The following is a 19,818-nucleotide window of genomic DNA, read 5'->3' as shown; positions in this document are numbered from 1 at the left end:
TTCCGTTCAGACCCAAAACTCTCAGGGCCCTGACACAGAAGAAACAAGATGGCAAGTGCGAGCAGCTGACAGAGAGCCACTCTGCGTCATATCCACTCCAAAGGTCACCAGGCAGAACTCGGTCAACGCTAACCACTGACAGGACGGGATAAACGGAATGCCACAAGGAGGAGAGGGACACCGGGAAGGAAGGAGGGAGGGTAGAGGGATACTGGGAAGGAAAGGAGGAGGAGGAGGAGAAAGGGATGTGAGGAAGGAGAGAGGGAGGAGAAAGGGATATTCTGGAAGGGGAGAGGAGTTGATAGATACAACGAGAATGGAGGCTGATGGAAGATAATGACGACACCAGCCAAAAAGACCAAAAACAGCAGTGCCACAGTCGACATTTCAACTTTTTTTTTTTTTTTTCTTTCTTTTTACTTTTATATACAAACAAACCAAAACACAAACGTTGGATTGTGCACCTTTTTTTGTTTGTTTTCCCACACATTTCTGTTTCCAAAAACTTCCATACTGCTGAGCTGCTCAACTGGGGGGGGTGGGGGAGGGGTTGGGGAGAATAAGAGGGGGATTAGAATGGAGAGAGGGAGGGAGGGGATGGGAATTTAGAGAGCAAGAGATGGGGCTGGGAACGGGGAGAGGGAGGGAGGGATGTCATGAAGGAGAGTAAAACGGTGGGATTGACTGGACGGACGGAGAGCTGATGCCACTCCTGCATCTGGTCCGATGGTAAAGGAAAGAAGGGAAGGGGTGAGGCGGGGGTTAGAGTAGAGAAAATGGGAGAGGCACAGAGGAATGATTTGGGGGGGGGGGGGGGGGGGGTGGGTGGGTGTGTGGAGGAGCTATGAAGGCAGTTCAGTCTTTCCAGTCCTTCTTGATATTGAGGTTCCACTCCCAGGACAGGTGGTCGTGTTTGTCATCGTCGGTGAACTTGGACTTGATGTTGTACGTCCCGCGGGCCAGCATACCCTTCGGGGCCTCCTCCAGCGGGGTCAGGAACTCGTACTCCGTCGGCCGCGGTCCGTAGCTGCCCACCATGTAGTCCGACTTGTCGACTGGGCGGGGGAGGGACAGATACATAACACCAGTGAGAGGCAAATTCACAGCCAGGGCCACTATCACAGCAAAACAGATGCCGCTGTTCACACATGCTGTGAGGGAAACAGGTGTGGAGTAGACGGCAAAGAAAGTGTTGTCACTATAGTACACAGGGTGAAGGGGTGACTTTCAGAGACTCCACCCATCCCAGTCGGTGGGACAGAGTGACATAGGGGACACGTAATATCTGCAGTGGGTCAGGTTAGGGTCAGTGGCATATTAACCAGCTGATCTCTTTACAACATTACAGTTTGTCTCTGCATAATCAGACAACAATGGATAAGAAACTCACAACTCTAAATCTTGCCAGTCTTTCATGCATGAAACAGTGTGAAGTGTACAAACTTGTTAAGAACAGGAAGTCCAAAGATAAGTGTGGCAGTTTCACAGTATTCATTACTCATTAATACGTGTTGTACTTAGTTTTGAAGTGCAATATATCACAGGATCAGTATATAACATGAGAATTACAATTACTACCGGCTCATGGCATATTTTAACCCTTCATCCAGCCAAAGTGGTCATCACAGCGATGCATGACCACACCTCAAATGTTAGGTGCTGCTTTCAGACAAATGATGAAAAAAAATCAACACTTTGTCACAACTGAGCAAGATAAACATCCCGTAATTATGTGGCTTACGGGAAACACGTAAGCCACATAATTAAGATGTTTTGCTCTATTGTAAACTGCTTCACATGTAATCATACGTGCTCAACAGTGATCTGATCTGCTGTTTTTGTTGGGACTCTGAGAGGTGGAAGAGATAGGGATGCAGATGTTGAACACTCACTCTTTACTCCTTTCCTGAAGGTCTGCTGAACATACTTCAGCCCTGAGACAATCTCCTTGTTCACCTGTGATGGAGACACAATGCATTTACAACTGCACAAAACATGCTGAATATCTGCACACAATTTGCTGGAAAGCTGTGGATTAAACATCACGCCCTCGATTCTAAAACATGTATTTAGAACATACTGTACATACAGTCAATGTGCATGAAGAAAATGAAGAGAGTGATGTCCCTTATCTGCATTTTTGAGGACATACAAGCACTTCATTCCTTGAACTGGAAATTACACACTGACATTTTGCAGCTTGAAATTATTGTATGATTTTTGGACACACAACCAGAATCCGAGAGAGCAGAGAGAGGCAAGGCCATGTTTCTTACCTTGAAGCTGATCTTTATCCTGTATTCTACTCCCTCCTTCAGTACAAACGCCTGCTTCTTAAAGGCCTCCAAATCCCCTATTAGAGCAAGAGAGCAGAGTGGCTGAATATGCCATGGAAACGTTACACTATTGCACTTTGTCACTGTGTCCACTAGGTGGGGGCGTTGTAGCTTCACCTGGTTATTCTCTGTCATTTTGCTATGGGCCGTATGGGGGCAGTAACCTCTCGCGCCAATTAAGGAAAAGGCAACTTCAAATAAAATATGTTCCCAAGTACACATTTTATTGGAATACCCAAGAGTCCACTGTGCCAGCCAATACGTCAATTACATCTGTAAGTAATGATGGTGGTAATAAAAGAATTTCTCCTTCTTACCAATTACCTCTAGAATATCCCTTCTCTCAACATTACCCTCTCTATGCTCATCTGATTTTGGTGCAACATTTAAAAAAGTAAAATCTGCTTATCAACGATGCCTATGTTCAAAAGATAGTATTTAGTACATTCTGACACTTGTCTGTCATCAATACCTACAAACAAGCCTGTACCCACAACAGTATCTAAGGGCTTCCAGGTGTCAGCTGTGGATTTCTGGCTTTGCTGGAATAGGTGGGCCTTTGTCAGAGCGTGTGCCTGTTTGAGAGCGAGCCAGGATTCTGTTATCGCTGACGCAGTCTAACGCTGGTGAGACGGGGAGCTGAGGTACTACGCTCGCAGGCTCGCAGACACTGGGCCATTCGGACAGGCGAGAGAACGGGTTCGCGGATGGTAATTTACGGTGACAAAGAGCACTGTGTGGCGTGAGGGCCTTCTCCCGGACACACGGACAGAGCTTTTCACAGGTGCAGCGGCGAGCAGCCGCCGTTGTTACTCACCCAGCAGGTCGAGGACCAGGGGGGCCGGTGCGCTCTCACATACCAGGGTCAGCCGCGTGACCTGGACGTTCGGGACGCTGGGGTCTGTGGAAACACGGAACCGCGGTCAACGGGAGTCAAACCAGCAACACTTAACATTCCTCTCCATTCTCAAATGACGGTGTGACAGGAGTACTGAGAGGATGTCAGGAACACGTGAAGGAAGGCACAAGGGTGAACACAGGCAAGGCATACGTGCTGATAAGGAAACCATGAAACCCAAAACAGAGATAGAGCCTCAGCTGATACATTAACCCTTGACCCTTCGATCCATCTGTCCCAGTCTCTCTGACCTCTGCAGAGCAGACGTTTTAGTATGAACAGTGCCCTACACTCATTCACCGCCAGTGAAGAAACCTGGATTACAGTTAGGCAGGGTGGCAGTGCGGTGTGGCGGTAAGGAGCAGGGCTCGTAACCAAAAGGTTGCAGGTTCAATTCCCAGCTGGGGTACCTGTGCCTGTGTAGTGCTTTTTGTACGTGTGCGCGAGTACGCGTGCCTGTGTAGTGCAGTGCAGTGAGCGTTTGTGTGTGCGGGTGCAGGGGTTACCTGGAGCGACAGCGACGGTGGCGCCCAGCAGCGCCTCCTTGTACTTGCGCAGGCTCTCGTCGTCTTTGTCCAGCTCCTGGATCTCCTGCAGGCTCTTCTGGGCCGGGGGACGGTAGTTCACCACCTCGGTGTTCTCGTTCTCCGCAGCGATGGCTGCCAGCTGCTCTGGGGTGGGCTCCTGCTCTGCCATTTTCTGAGGGAGGAGGGACAGGAGGGTCACGCTGAGCTTGAACCTTCGACCCGGGGTGGCAGAAGGGTCACGCTAACCTCTAACCCCTGCCCCTGTTGGGCTAAGGCAACGTCTCCATCCAAGCGCACTAACTGTAGTGTAAGCAAGCAAATATATGTGACATCACCCAAGTATGTACTTGGCAATGGAGGATAAGGGAGTTATTTGGAAGTGCATTTGGGACAGATGAAAGCACATAATTTCACAGAACCATGCAAATGCAGTGGCATCTGAAAACCACAACGCAATCATAAAGTTAACTATACTGATGACGTACACATTACTATGGGCTTAGATCCAGCCAGACTGATGTTTGTTTTGGTCATAATGTCACAGACATCCTAACTACATGGATATGATATGATGGTAGCCTGGTTGATCTTATTTAAAACAATTTCACCCACAGATTTGAAAAGGTGAATTAATGTTTTCGGTCAAACTAGTCTAAGGCAGATAAACACAAATCTGAGTCTTAGAATGCAGCCACAAAGTCATGCGTCACAGTTTCTGTTCACACTGAAATCACTTGATGATGTACCCGCTGTTTTGTGATGGTGTGCGAGAGGTGTTCATTTGTAAAATTCAGCACCATGGGTGGTAAATTCTGGTTAAAATATGGAGCGTTCTAGTGCTTCTGCTTTTGACAAGAACCGTCATAAACCTCATAGAGAAAGGCCTCGTGCAAATGTGTACTTTGGGGTATACGGTGCAAGGAATCTTGGGATATCAGACCAACAATGAAGCATACAGGCATGCACACTGGGCTGAATGGAGCAATCGCAGCTGAGTGAAAGTTCCTCTTTGTCAACCATGAGTCACCCTCAAAAGTGCATGACTTGGCGCCATTTTGAGAAGTTCTTAGCTGAAAGCTTGCGTAAAAATGGCATTCAGAGCGCAGTTTTCACATCCCCGCACTTGGCAGGACAGTCACGGTGACCTCTGACCCTGGCTACATTTTGGCAGGAGGGTCACAGTGACCTCTGACCCTATCCACACTTTAGCAGTCACACTGGTCTCCGGCACATCAGTGGTAAATGAGCTGCTGGGAATGGAATGTAAGTGTATCCCTGAAAAAGCTCCACATGGTCTGGGCTTCAGCGGGCCCTGATGGCTCTGGTCTCCGCCCCCCCTCGACAGCGCTGTCCCTGCCACCGCTCGGCCAGAATTCATATGGGCATCGGCCAAAGCCAGGCCGTGTGACCTGCCCGCTGGCATGCCCTGGCACGCGTCTATGGAGACCGGCGGGGGCCGAGGTGCTGTAAAGGTCAGGGAAGTGCGGGCGGGTTGCTGTAAACTCTAAACTCTGACGGGCTGATTCTTATCAGTAACAAAACGGCCTCCACACTGGCGACGGTCATGCCTGTTTAAGACAGGATGCACTAACGTAAAATATCACACACACGCACTCAAGCACAACACACACAGACACACAAACACACACACGGACAAGTACAAAGCACACACAGACACGAACAAACGCATACATGGACAAGTACAAAGCACACACAGACACAAACAAACACACACACATACACTTCCATTAGTATACTTCCGGTCAGCTGAGAGGGCTTCCAGAAGAATACTGCCCAAGGACAGCCTTGCTGAGAAATGTCCCTGATTAGGCAAAATGGCGTGCAGGGCTTTTCTATGGCAGGAAGGGCCGTTTATGAACAACACGGGAACATATCCTCCCCCAGCAAGCGCTGAACTCAGACCAGTGCATGACAAACACTTTCCTTCTTTATTTTGCTGCTCTGCTCTTGACAGCTGTCCTCATTTTCTGTTCCACATAGCTTTCCTTCAGCGCTCACACAATGTACTTTTGCTACTGACCCGGGGAGTTCAAGGTACAATACAGAACAGGGCCTGGCGCGTCTAAGTACTGCACTGCGGTGAATCGCGCTGACCTCTCTCAAAGTAAGGAGAGTGGAACGTTCTTCAGACGCTGTACGCGGCGCCGCCGGATGTTGGAGGACCATTTCTCTGAAAAGGGCCACCCTGTCCGTCACGTGAGAGGGGCTGCAGGAGTGTTTGGAGAGGGAAATGGTCGAGGTGCGGACGCTACCACGTAAACACCGACCCATCCCCCTCGCTCCTTATAGAGTAAATATCCCCTCACTTACTCCCCCGAGGGTGGCCTTAGGGCTGACGCAACGGTGCTGAGGCAGATTCGGCCACAAATACAGCTGGCTACTGGGAGACAAAAAGAGGGAGCGGAAGCCAAGAACAAGAGAGAACAGACAGCGAGAGACAGAGAGACTGCAAGCGACCAGTGTCCCCTCCAGCCTGAGTGAATACCGTCTAAGCTCCCTCAGATGTCTGAACAACTAAAGGAGCAGAAACTAACTGAAATTTTCACAAAACCAACCAGTTTCTGCAACTGAACCTGAAGTTAAAATTATTTTTAACAAAATACAAAAACTACACATTTTTTTAATCAGTCCCGACTTTAGTGCACCACCTTATCTTTAGTCAGCTAGCATTCTTAACTGCTTCCAGAGTGACCACCAACAACCAAACACCGGAGGTGTCAAAGGCTAAGATTACACACCTTCCTTAGAGGGACTTACCACTATAAGCTTTAAGAGTCCAAGATTAGTATCAGTGAGGGTTTGGGTCCATGTGTACAGAGGACGGTGTCACTGAGTCAGACCGAATCCTCAGAGAATTAATGATTTCTGACATTAGCTGGGAGAGTGAAAGGACATCCCACACAAACAATCTTCTTTGGAGAGAACAGCTGGACAGTCTAAGACGAAAGGCATCCGAGTGCCGCGCATGACCACATCGGAGGTGCACTGGGATGGGTCTTACACAGCAATGAGTCACGAGCAGGCCCGGACACATGAGAGATGAACGGGAAATGAGAGGTGTTCCACTAACATGGTGCCTCAGTGCCTACCTCCCGGGCCCTACAGACCACTCTGCATGACTTCAGCTTCCTATGGCCAGCGAGACACCCGTGCCTGTGATCTTATCTCACTGAGGATGTGCCATTCTTACTCACTTTGCCAAATTTGGTGTGGCATAGTAGTAAGGAGCAGGACTTTCAAAGGAATCGCTGGTTCGAGTCCCTGCTGGGGCACTTTTGTTGTACCCTTGGGCAATGTACTTAACCCAGAATTGCCTCAGAAAACATCCAGCTCTATAAACGAATAAACTTGCGAGTTGCTCTGGATAGGAGTGTCTGCTAAATGAGAATAATGTAATGCAATGGAATCTTAAACAACTCCTTAAAGTCCCAGTGAGGAGGTGACCTTGGCGCTCATCCTAAACGCAACAACCTACCCTTTGCACCTCCCTGCGCCCCTCTGTTCCAAACTCCCTCTGATACCCTCCCTAATGTGGATCAGCTGCATTTTGGAAGGCTGTTATGTTTGGTGGGGGGTTCACGAAAGGGGGCTGAGGGTATTGTGAAAGCCCCTCATTATGTCATGTCTGGCTCTGAACCCAGATTTGGAATTCACACTGAACTTAATCACCATGGCAACTGTCACTGGAAGGTACAACACAAACGCAGATGACTACAGGCCAACGTCACCTTGCCGACCGTTACCAGCACAACCTTAGTATTGCATCATATCACCTCACCTGTTCCTGACTATGTGGTGGTGTAATGGTAAGGAGCAGGTCTGATAATCCAATGGTTACCAGCTCAAATCCCAGGTGGGGCCACTGCTGTTGTATCTGTGAGCAAGGTACTTAATCTGATTTGAACCAGTAATTATCCAGCTGTATAACTTCTATTCATGCTGCTGTAGATAAGGTTCCTGGATGGTCAGAGCCCAAAGCCCAAGCTGTGTCCCAACCTATCAGAGGCACAGTGCCCTCCTTGTTTCTACTGACCCCGGATACTTTCTGTGTCTTCCTGCTACGTCCTTAAACCTGGTCCTGTGCATCGTTTAGAGTTTTCCCTCTTTATCTTCAGCCTGCTGCTCGCTCCACCACACATGCTGCCGAACGATGTTCAGAAAATTCTCACTCCCCCACCCTGTTCCTTCATACCTCAGCAAGGATTCTCCTGTCTTGACTCCTGCATTCTGCTTCACGTTAAACAGTGTCTGAAGTTAAATTCTGGATATCATCTTCCTCTAGGGCAATTTACGTGGTTCGTGAGTCACACCTTACTGATGGCCCTTCAGAAGGAATGCTGAAGCCTTCCATTACACTAATGTCATTTAGTAGGTGCTTTTATCCAGAGTGATTTACATATGTTATGGTTTTACATGTTATCCATTTATACAGCTGGATATTTACTGAGGCAATTGTGGGTTAAGGACCTTGCCCATGGGTAGAGTAGCGGCAGTGTCCCAGTGGGGAAATGAACTGGCAACCTTCTGGTTGCAAGCCCTGCACCATACGCCTATGCTACACTGCTGCCTTCCCTGTGAAAACAGTGTGTATAACCCGGCCTCACCCCGCTCAGGCCCTGTGGAAGATCAGCACTGGATAATGCCCTGGATAGGGATCCAGCGCCTCAGGCTAATCCTCCTTCAACCTTAAAGCTTCTTACGACTCGCCAGAGTCCTTCGCGTCCAAATCCGCCCCAGCGCCGTTCTGAACGAAAATGTTTTTCTTCTTCCCGGTGGCCCGGCGCTCTCTCGCGTGAGGGTCCGCTCGCCTGTGGTCCTGTCTGGTCTGAACCCTGCCCGCCCCCCAGCTAAGAGCGTTAGCCTGTTTACAGCCTCCGTCTGCTCTTTGAGCGGAGATCATCTTTTCCCCAATGGGAGCATCGGAGATTTAGAGCAAGACCGTGGTCACTGCCAAGTCAGCTGACACACGGTAATGACTGCTGTTACGGCTCCTGTGGCCTATTTTCTTTATAAGTTCCTCTAGCACTTCATCAAAGCCCTGCCATTCGCGTGCTTTAAATTGCTGCATTACTGCTTAAGATTGGCTGGTTGTGACCATTTCTTAAATTCTTATATTCTTCTCCTAGCAGATCTTCTGCACCAATGCTCAAGCACTTCCCCTATGGCTGCTGTCAGCGCTGTCAGAGGATCAAACATTAATTGAATCCTTTTGTGTTCCTGGGCTCTGTAGTCCTTTTCACAGTGTTCACTGATCCAGTTCTCTCTGGCAGGATGTACAACGTAAACTTGGCAGACAGTTTAAAATGACAATACCAACTATCCAGGTACTTCCAATACGACCTCATTCCAGTACGCTGTCTTCCTGTTCCGTTCTGTGCTGTTCTCCACCTGTTCTACGCAGCTCCAAACCACGGGGGTCTGACCTGCTCTGCAGCAGCCCACACCATCTGGGTTTGATCTGCTTTCCAGCGTCTCTGACAGTGTTAGCGCTTGTGGCCCTAAGCTAAGGTTCGTAAGGCGCGCTCACAAACCTGGCTCTGATCTGAGAGTTCTTCACTACAATGGCTCGGCGCAGCTAGAGGCTTCCGATTAATTACACCCCTGCCCAGGCCAAACGGGAAGGGGGGGGCGGGGTTCCATCTCAGCTCAGGAAAGGAGCCACAAAGCGAAGTGCCTGCGGGGGCTTCCTGTGGGCTTCGCGGAGAGCCGAGGCCAGCGCCGCGGGGTCAGCCGGGATGTCAGCACTCCAGAGCGTCTGTCCATCTCTCTCTCTCTCTTTCTAGCAGGGCAGTTCAGATTGTGCATGGCGGTAATGGGGCGGAACGCACCCGCTGCGATAGCGAGTGTGGCCCGCACGCTCGCCCGCTCTTCAGATTCAGGCACCGATCCTCCACCGTCCTCCCCGTACGCTCGCGCCAGGAGCTAGGGGAGCCTGGCCTACCGCGACACAACAGCGACAGCGAGGGAGCGACAACGGGATGCTAAACGCGGCTTAGCTTTTCAGGGGCGGGAATGTTCTAGGAGGACGGCGGCGCCCCTCGACTAAAGGCACGAGAAGAGTCTCCTGCATGCTGAAGACGACGCAGATGTACGCCGAGACCTCCTCAGTTTGGACTGACAGGAGGAGTGAGTTCAGCTTACTGGCACCGCGGGAGAGTGTCCCTGCTCTGTGTCATGTATGATTTGAGATAACACCGGGGGCCACAGCTGTGTCACAGACGGGCAGTCTGAGAGCGCAACAGGATGAGCACAAAATGCCAGAGAGGCCTGTCTCATGTCAGGAATGCGCTGCTCAGAAAGAACACTAAACTCGGCTAAGCGTCAATGACGACTGCTCCGTTTCTGCATTAATCTAGAATGAGGAGAATTTTGTGCATCTGAATCAATCCAAACTTACATTCTAGAACCTTCTGTCTCGGGAGGCAGGGAGCCACGCTGTAGCAATGAGAGAACTCCCTCTGCTGCTGAAATGGCCTCCTTTGTCTGTCTCAGTAATCCCTTTTAAGATTTTTAAATACCTCAATCAAATCCCTCCTGGGCCTCCTAGTGCTGTGACTGAAGGTGTCTTTATGCTAGCCCAGATTCAGCTGTACCTCAGCATTGCGGGACTATCTGTCACCTTAGCTTTACCTTCCTGTATGCCTTGGCTCAGGCTGGGACCACAGTCTCCCACCTCACCGAATGATACCATTCTTAACATGACTAAAACCGTGACGTTTTTTTTAGTCAGTGGCACATGCCTCCCATTAACAAAAAGGGCAGCAATAAGAGGTCTTAGTGTTGTTTTATTATGTGATTGTGTAAAAAAAAAAAAAAAAAAAACTTTTTTTTTTTATTATCATTCCAGGGCAGCCCTGTAATTAATGATGCCTCCCCTCCACTGTATCAGAGTGCTAGGAGCTGCTTAAAACCTAGCTGCATTCACACATGTGGAGATACCAAGCAGCTATTCTGCGGGTGTGCTGCTGCTGTGGTGTCTGCAGACTCAGGGCATAGCTGCACCATGCATCCTCATGCGGATGGGGAAAACATTGTGCATTACAGTATTAATGCAGCTAATCACCCAACATTAATTCCCTTAACTTCCTTAAAAGAACAGATCTCAAACTCGCTATTGTGAAACCGCCCTCAAATACTAATTACGTAAAACTGGCAACGCTGCTAGCTGACCAGAATTCGAGTATAGCGGCTGGTACAGACGGAAGTGAACACTGAACGATGGAGATGAGCAGTGGTGTAACCACTGTCTACAGCCTCTTTCAGTTTCCCCATTTCCTTAGCTCTCAAACTCACGTCCATGTGAACATCGGTCAATAACACAGCCTGACTGAAACTGAAATTAGCTATGACATTATACAAGTTTAGTAAAATCTTGACTTCTGCTCCGCGTTTTGCCTTTTTGACTGTTCACCACAACGTCTGGTTCCCAACAGTGCTGCAGTCGCTACACCAACACCCCTCCCCCTTCCCACCGTTAAATTTTCTTGCTTTATATTCCTTCCATAAATCAATTTCACGTCACTTTCCAATATCAAATTCAAAATAAAATCAATATTTCACCATCGCCAGGAAGAAAGCCACACTAGGTGGTAAATAACTGGTATATAAGGCAGTCTTGTACTGCATTTAAAGACCTTGGCAGAGGCAGACAATGATGACAGGTTTATGGTGGAGAAAAACGTGACAAAAGGTCAGATTGAAACCTTTTGTCTCCATGGATTGGCTGGAAGTAATCTGTTCTGTTTTTGGATACCTTTCATTTGTTGTTACATTGCTACTTCACTGACTGCCAGGTTTCTTACTGCCCATGTTGCTTCCATATTCAGTACTCTGTGTGTGTTTGTGTGTGTGTGTGTGTGTGTATGTGCATGCGGCAGGCTCAAGGGTCTATTTAATTATCTCTCTCTGCCGTGTCTCCTTAATTTTAGCTGTTGAATATCAGCCAGGGTTACTTTTTCCATTCATTAGAAAACTTTTTTGTTATTGTCAGGGACTGCCAAACATCTGTTGTGCAAATCATAAAAAGACATCACATTGATATAAAGGGGAAGGGGATTTGAGGGAGCACTGAAACTCGGCAAAGTTTTAAGCGCCTGTCTATCCAACGTCTACAGATATAAACCTAAGATCCTCCTCGGCCTAACTGGGTCAATCTCTGACAAATCACGGGAACATGACGTTTCACAGGAATCTCACAAATCACAGAAACTTGGCAGGCTTTACCTTAAAAAGCACCAAAGTAGTTTTTTAGTAGGAGCAAGGTATTTTGCACAAAAAAACACCACTCTATTTTGTGAAAAATGAAAATGATTTATCCAGGACACATTTGGCTCACACGTATTGTTTGGAATGTTATGTGGGGCCTCTTTACATTTATGTTGGAATTACCATTGTGCAGGTATCACATTCTGCACATTCAAATACCCCCAAGTAAACGTAACACTAAAACAAGGAGGTAGTCAGACATCTTGTTTAATGACGCCACTTTGATTTAAAGCTTTATCTCTGACTTGTGGTTTTGTATTAAGCAGCACGATTATACTAAGGTGCAGCCTGGCTTGGTTGGTTTTATGAAGGTGCATGCTTTGTCATTTTGTAGCACAGCGTTGCACACCAACTGCAGCGCAGAAACCGCACCTTAACCTCCTTAGAAGTGATCTGTGACGTCACATGTTGAAATGGCAACAGCCTTTGTACCACAGAGCGAATAAATGTCAGCAAAGTAGAACCCAGTGAATCCTCTGTGGAGGCAAGCTCCAATGATCACGGTATTAAGCAACATGGCTATAAGACAGTAGGAATGAACATCTTCAAAAATGACAAAGGCAAAGACACATAAATCTCAGTCTAATCACATCACTATGTAATTAGCCAATCTGACAAGACCTTTTCTGCTGCTAACCAAACATTAACTGAGCAACAAAGTATGCTTTGTTAAAAAGTCAACAGGTACAAGCAGCCTTTAAGTTTACACTTCTCAAAATAGTGCCCTCTGAAGACCTGCACTGCATGGGATTGACTAATTTACAGTTTTCCAATTAATTTAAGTATAAACCTGGCCTAAAAAACAAACAACTCGCTAAGCGGGGTATTAATTAGCTCAACACTATGCTGGCCAAAGAGTACATTTGACCAATAGAGGTTCAAAGCCGCCTGAGGCCTGTCGCCACCGCCCTGCCGGACAGAGAAGGACCGAGAAACTCCACCGCGCCGCCCGCCCCACACAGGAAGGAAGAGAATTCAAATCTGATTGCAGTCTACAACATAGCCCAAAGCCGTCAAAGTCTCAAATCTGAGCCATCCGCACATTCAAAGAGAGATTTTATGGGCTGTATGAAGCAATTGAGTCGATTGTTTAAAGGATTAATGTTTGGTTCTTGAGGCTTAGAGTTCATACCCATACCGTACACATGCAACAATGTAGCTAGCTCTAGCGCCGACTGACCAAATATCAAAGATCACAGATGCGATGAATCGAGGCAATTAGCAAGCAAATACATATTTGATGAATAGTTCACGCCGTCAAGCCAGGTCACCAAATGGTAATCGCTACACATGCAGCATTAAGTTTTACAAAGCAAGTCACATCCGCTTCAAGACAATGAGATTCCGATTTTACTTATTTGAAAGCGCAAGTCCAAGTGCTAATTCGCAGAAACCACGCTTCCACATTGGGGTGGCTGCACGCTCTCTTCTCATGTTTTAAGTAATCTGAGTTAAATATCTATATTCCTATCCATTTCGTCATCCGATCCATTAGACAGCTAACCAGACAACTGAATCTCGTCTGTTTTATTCTCGTTGGTTCCAACTTGCTGCATTCCAGGACAAACGAACCCACTGCAAATCAGTGTAACAAGAAAAGAACGTTTGATGAACCAAGCAAATACTGAGTCCCATCATATGTTTAAATTACAATGTATCGGCAGAATGCCGTGGTGACTACATTCAAACTAACACAACGGCTGAAAGAGTTTCGAATCAGTTCACGGCATCGCGCTGTTCCAGCAGCAAATTCAACTTCCTCACACGCTCGACGACTTGGTGTAGGCTAGCACATCCTGTCATGACGCCCAATGTCAAGTCCAACTTGAAACACGACCAGACATTCGATTCTTTTGAAAGCGAACTCTGCATACGTGGTCTCACAAATCGGGAATAAAGAAAATGTCTCGATGCCTCACCATCTAGTCAGACAACTAGATTTTCAGCGTGGAGACGATCAGGAATTAACTTCATGAGTGAGAGTTCTATCTGACGTAGTACGAGCTGGTGGGCTAGCTCACTGACAGACATCAAAGTACCAGACACCATCTAGCCGAACTGGTGACAAAATACACGCAGCAGAACAAAGAAAGGAGCCAGGAATGCAGCTATATGGCAAACTAGCTGGTAGTGGTGCAACACAATGAATAACAGCAAGTACATTAAGAAATAACTGGGGCATCTTACAACTAGCTAGCTGCAGCTAGCTCGCCAGCTAGTTTGTAACAAGTTGTATCTTTCAATAGCATCGTTAGTAGCGCTGTGAAAACGACCAATTAAGCAGTTTAAAGTTGCATGCTAAATTGCCTGTGGGTAACAACTTATGGTTCTACGCAGGGATGATGATCTCCCGTGCTTACCGTAATAACCTGGCTGCTCTACGTGTTTGCGCCTCTGCTGCTCCGTTCCACCGTGCAAGAATGGCGATGAGAGAACGGAGCCGCCCGCTCCACACGCTTCCGGGAACAGCGACGTGCACTGCAAAGTTGTCGGACGGGGGATCGGCGACGCGCAGCGCGTTACAGCACCCCCCCCCCCCCCCCAACTGCACGAACGCGCGCAGGCAATGTTTTCTACTTTCAGGTGTATCGGGCAACGAGATCCATCTATAGACTTAAATGGGTGAAAAATGCCAACTTCATATACTAACTCATAGGTCTAGTTTCACGTCGTTAAGCAACACCACTTTACGGCACCACCTGATACTTGGAGAATACGATATTTACTTTGTTACTGCAATGGAAATAATCCTGGCGGAGTTCGGATGAAGGCATTACTGCAGGACTGAACTTTCGCACGGAACCAGTTTATTGTGCAATAGTTGCAGCACACATTTATTAGCACTCTTGGGTGTGACTGGTACGGTAAGGTGGTCAGTGCCATAAGATTTAAACAAAACAGGTCTTTGTGCAGAGAACGAGACGGTAGTGTGCTGAAAAACGTGCCCGTTGGGGTATAAACAAATGCTTGACTGTAGTGACCCCTAGTGGAAAAAGTGAAATTCAAGCAGTGTCAGAATGGGTTTGAGAATTCCTAATGTCCTATGAATCTTCAAAAATATACGCGATACCTTGGAACAGACACAATATACATGAAATGTTCACACATTACTACTCAAAAGGCAAAATATTCATAGTTCATAGACCCCCCCCCCCAATCCCGTATTTTAGCAGATGACCGCAGGGCCAATACCAGTAATTCCCTGTTGCAGACATGGCCCACAGAGCAGAAATGCACCTTTATCTGGCACATCTAAGGCCAGTTTGAATGGGAAGCATCCCCTCTCAACCTTGGCTTAATTTACTAATGGTTCTCACATAGGTTTAAACATTAAACTGCTTCAGAAGTTACACAAGCAGAGATGTTGCCAGAAATATTCCCAAAACGGAGACACTGAATATTTAATGTCATTAAATCCACCCAATTTCAAAAGCCCCTCTTCTACACAAAAAATGAGCAAGTCAGTGTGTGGTTAATGTATACTGCAGGTTTATTACAAGAATCTACAGGAGGAAAGGCAAAGCAACACAACCATCCCCTCCATCCTACAGTCAGACAACCAATACATTTTTTTCCAAAAAAATTCCGTACAAAAACGTCAGAGCATTTAAAAGGAGAAAAAAAAAGAATGTTACATGAATTTAAAACACTCCGAAGACTGCAGAGTAAAAACCCCGTCCACTGTCCAGCAGACTCATGACCCCCCCCTCCCATGGCAGCCAAGGAGAAAAGCGGTTGGAGACAGGGCTCTTAGCTGGTGTCCATCTGCAAAACAATCAGGATGCCACAGGTCAAGACACAAACCACTGGAAGCAAAGGAAGCAGTATGGCTAAAGGGTTTTAATTTAACGGTTCCACAAGGGGGCACCAGAGTGACAACTGACGGTCAAAGAATGCCATTGTGCAAGACATTCTATCTGCACTGCAGTCCATTCTCACAACTGTGTGGATTTGGCTATTAGGATCGCAGCACTGACTTAAATCACAATGCAAGCAGCAATGTCTACAATCAAATGGAAAGCACTCAATCTGACAACTGGATTTACAAATAATCTATCCATATTGAAAGATAAGGGACTTGCTACCGCTCACACGAAACTAACCATCCCTTTGATGCTGTACTGTGCACAGGTGTGCATCTGTTAAGGCTCATTACTGACATGTTGAGTCACTCTAAACAGATCTGCAAGATTAGACTACTGTCTTCCTCAGATTAATACTACCCACATATGCCCATTTCACATACAATCCATTTAGACGACTTTCGCCAACCAAAGGCTTAGCGTTAGACCAGGTCCCTTCAACTGGTTTAAATGGGGTAATGCAGAGCTCCCCCTTGGCCTGGTAACAGTTGACGGTCCTCACCCTGGCATTGTAGGCATCTAACTGGGCGTCCAGCTCCTCGGCCGAGAGCTGCTGTTTGTTGCTGCTCCTGCCGCCCCTTCCTCTGCCCCTGGTCCCACCTCCACGACCCCGTCTCTGCATCCCGGTGAATCCGCCTCCACGGATCCGGTTCATGCCCACACCCCCTCGATTCAGACTACAGGGACAGAAAGGCAATTAAACAGGGTCACATTTCAAAACCTGGCGAGTAGAACGATCCCACTTCAGGCACGGCCGACGCAGAAGGCCAGGGAACATACCCCTGCATCGGAGGCCGCCTCTGTGTGTCAATCTGCGACGTGACCAGCTGAATGTTCATCGGTCGCCCTGTGGAAACAAGAATGTTAGGACTATTACAGGCTTTTTCCACTTGATTGCTTCTCGTAGCTAGCATGGCCTAAGGCGTGTTTAAGCGCCTATTTCAAAGGGCTAGACCCACCGTCAAGCGGGACGCCGTTGTACTGCTTCATGGCCTTCAGCGCGTCCGCCTTCCTCTCAAAGTGGACGTCTGCGGTGCCCAAGCTGCGGCCCGACCGGTCATAGTGCACCGCTGCCTTCTTCAAAGTGCCAAACTCTGCAAACAACTCCTGCATCAAGACAAGAGCACCGTTACCTACTGGCCACTGTGATACGTTTACCACAGGAATCAATACAGAACAGGGACTCCAATCATCAACCTCACAGCACGAACTCTACTATAAAGGAAACCAAACGTGAGCACAGACAGCATTCAATTTACCTGGATGTCTGCATCCGAGACGCCAAAGTCGAGGTTGGAGACGAGGAGCTTTCCCCCCGTCTCCACACCTGCGCCACCACCCGCCGCGCCGGTGTTGAAGCCACTGTCGAACAGGTCGTGCTGCCACTTGTCCGGGAGTTGTTTTGGCTGGAAGAGACCAAACAGAACGCACCTGCTGACTGCGGGCTCCCCGGGCCATTCCAGTCACAAAGCCGGCCCGCGTGGGCAGGTGCAAACGGGAGGAACACGGCTGTCCCACACCGCACGCAGCCCTGCCCACCCCAGCTAATGCAAAGGAACAGGAACCCAAGCAAGCATTAGAGCAAAAAAACACGTTTAGACATTAGACCAGGTTTACAAATCAGACAAAACAAAACCACACTGCCAATAATATCGCGGTAAATTCAACCCACTAAGAAAAAAAACGTGTCACCTGTGCTAGCTACCGCTGTACAGGATAGTTCTGATCACCTACACACAACCTTGGATTAAGATTAGACAGCTGTCCAAGGTATTAACTAAGAAACATGCTCCCTAGATCATCTCATCTAAAAATATCTGCCATCAGAATCATACTAGAGCACCGCGGGTTGCAGATTACGCGGTGCGGTTAGGCTGTACATCGTTAGTGCCATCGCTACTCATTCATGCCCATTTGCCAATTCGACCCTCCCAACTTAGTACCCAATTTCCCCAGAAAACTGCTTGCCGCCCGATCAGCCACGAGCACTCCAGGAGCCAAGCCAAGGCCGCGAACGTTCCTTCGCCGGGTGTAGATTCCGTGATCGAGGGGAATCCACTGGGAGCAAAAAAAAAAAAAAAAGATTCCTGCCGGGCCCAATCTCACTGCAGCAAGGTCTTGCCTCCTGGATTCCATGCGCCGGCGTCAAATTTCGGCTCCAGCATACTTGGCCGAATCGTTAAAGTCCTTTAAGGTTTTCTTGGGAAAAACCTTCTGAATGCATTTGGCGAATTCTGTGGCACTTCACTTTTTTGCCGTCTTCAGTAATGGCGGCCAGTTGTCTGAGCGTCCATTTTGTGGCTACGCCATTTTGTTTGCAGACCTTACAGAAAAGCCTCGGTCTATGCCGTTCACCTCTTGATAGTGGGGTTCTAAAAGTCCTTTTAGCCATCATCTGCTAAATGGTAACAGCCGAACTGGTGCCTCTGAAAAGCAGATTGTTGTGAATCACGAAATCTGCACAAAGGCATTCATTCATTCAAGAGGTTGCAAAGGGCAGCTCTGGACTTGTGCTCGCACCGAAATGTTATGAAATAAGATGAATGACTCTCCGAAGCAGCGGTTTGTAGTGGACAAACTTGTGACAGAACTAAAAAAAAATATGTATCGCATGCTAAAGAACAGATCCGGTTGTTTTGAAGATCCAGATTTCAAAATGGCGCTGCAGACTGCGTACGCCAGCTAGCTAACGTTAATCACTCCTCGATGCGTTGTAAAAAATAGCTAGCTAGTTAGGATAAAACAAACGGGTTGGGGGGGAAAGGAACACGTTATGCATTAAATATCCTTCAAGGTGATCAATTTAACAGCCAGACATTTTCCTTCATATTAAGACTCCAGAGAAATTCCAGGGTTAGCTAGCTACATGGATTTGGCTAGCTATCGTTTCAGCTAGCCAGAGTAAAAAAAATGACTTCACCCAGGCATTTTCAGGTGGCACGATTTTCTCCTCTTTCTGCCTACTCCTTTCTTTCTCCTACCCTGCTGTACGGCGTTGGTCTGCTTCTGCCCCGGATCAGGTTCTGTCGATTCCGCATAGGGCCTGATCCTCCGCCTCGGCCCCCAAAGCCTCCGCCGGCGCCTCCGAGTCGACCGACGCCGCCACCACGTCCCGCGCCCGAACCTCCCCGGCCGCGGCCCCCTCTACCTCCGCGGCCTCCTCCACCCCCACGTTGCTGCCTGTTTTGTTTGATGATGTCGTCCAAAGACATATCCATCTTATCAGCCATGATGACGCTAGACTAATGCTTAAACTGCAGTTAGCTAACTAACCCCAGACAAACACTCAGCTACTCTGTTTCTACAGTCGCTATCGCTCACACCTCTCCGCGCGGTCGTGCTAAACTACGGAATGATGACGGTATGGGCGCTGTAGCTGGTTTTATAATTGCTGGAAATTACGTCAAAATGAAGGCACAGCTTCCGCTTGTCTACCATGACCGTGTTTTCGCGGTCTGGCCCTTAGATGGTCTTCTTGACCAAGTTAAATAGGATATTTTATAGTGGTGTTTCTTTTGAACAAGGGTCAGCAGTCCATGTTTTCTTGTAGTGACTATTCAGTGACCACAGACATAAGAATGCCAATCAGACCAAACCAAGAAAAAGGGAGAATATCGTCTTTGTTAGGCAAGTTGATAGCCCTCAGTTATGAACACGATGTCTATATTGTTTAGGCCATGTTGTGATTCAACCTTTTTTTCTCCTTAGCAGCGAACGTGGCACACTGTGGCAATCACGGTATTTATACAGGAAGTTCCAGTTTAAACAATGCCTGGATCGACTAGTTAGGGTGGTTAGGTATTGGCGTCAAGAACGTGGATATTCAAGTCATTGACAAGACAATACGTGATCGAGGGCTAAAGAGTCACACACGAACATGTATATGAACAGGGTACAGACTGTGAAAT

The 19,818-nt window shown here is 47.8% G+C and overlaps 2 protein-coding genes across 2 annotated transcripts; both read right to left on the bottom strand.

Moving 5' to 3' along the window:
* Window positions 1-569: 569 nt before the first annotated feature.
* LOC118794696 (rho GDP-dissociation inhibitor 1-like) lies at window positions 570-14,520 on the bottom strand. The gene is made up of 6 exons (XM_036552947.1): window positions 14,408-14,520; window positions 3,741-3,933; window positions 3,154-3,237; window positions 2,277-2,353; window positions 1,893-1,956; window positions 570-1,055 (listed from the first exon to the last, which is right to left on the bottom strand). The coding sequence occupies exons 2-6, from the start codon at window positions 3,928-3,930 to the stop codon at window positions 856-858; spliced, it is 615 nt and encodes a 204-aa protein (XP_036408840.1). The 5' UTR covers window positions 3,931-3,933; window positions 14,408-14,520; the 3' UTR covers window positions 570-855.
* Window positions 14,521-15,514: 994 nt separating this feature from the next.
* On the bottom strand, window positions 15,515-19,285 carry alyref (Aly/REF export factor). Its single transcript, XM_036552742.1, has 6 exons — window positions 18,892-19,285; window positions 17,170-17,316; window positions 16,870-17,017; window positions 16,691-16,757; window positions 16,413-16,587; window positions 15,515-15,812 (listed from the first exon to the last, which is right to left on the bottom strand). Exons 1-6 carry the CDS (start codon window positions 19,138-19,140, stop codon window positions 15,798-15,800), a joined length of 801 nt encoding a protein of 266 aa, XP_036408635.1. The 5' UTR covers window positions 19,141-19,285; the 3' UTR covers window positions 15,515-15,797.
* Between the last annotated feature and the right edge of the window lie 533 nt (window positions 19,286-19,818).

The sequence above is a fragment of the Megalops cyprinoides genome, chromosome 19 (assembly GCF_013368585.1).
Source record: "Megalops cyprinoides isolate fMegCyp1 chromosome 19, fMegCyp1.pri, whole genome shotgun sequence".
Classification (NCBI taxonomy): Eukaryota; Metazoa; Chordata; class Actinopteri; order Elopiformes; family Megalopidae; genus Megalops; species Megalops cyprinoides.
This window is presented reverse-complemented; position numbering and strand designations above follow the sequence as displayed.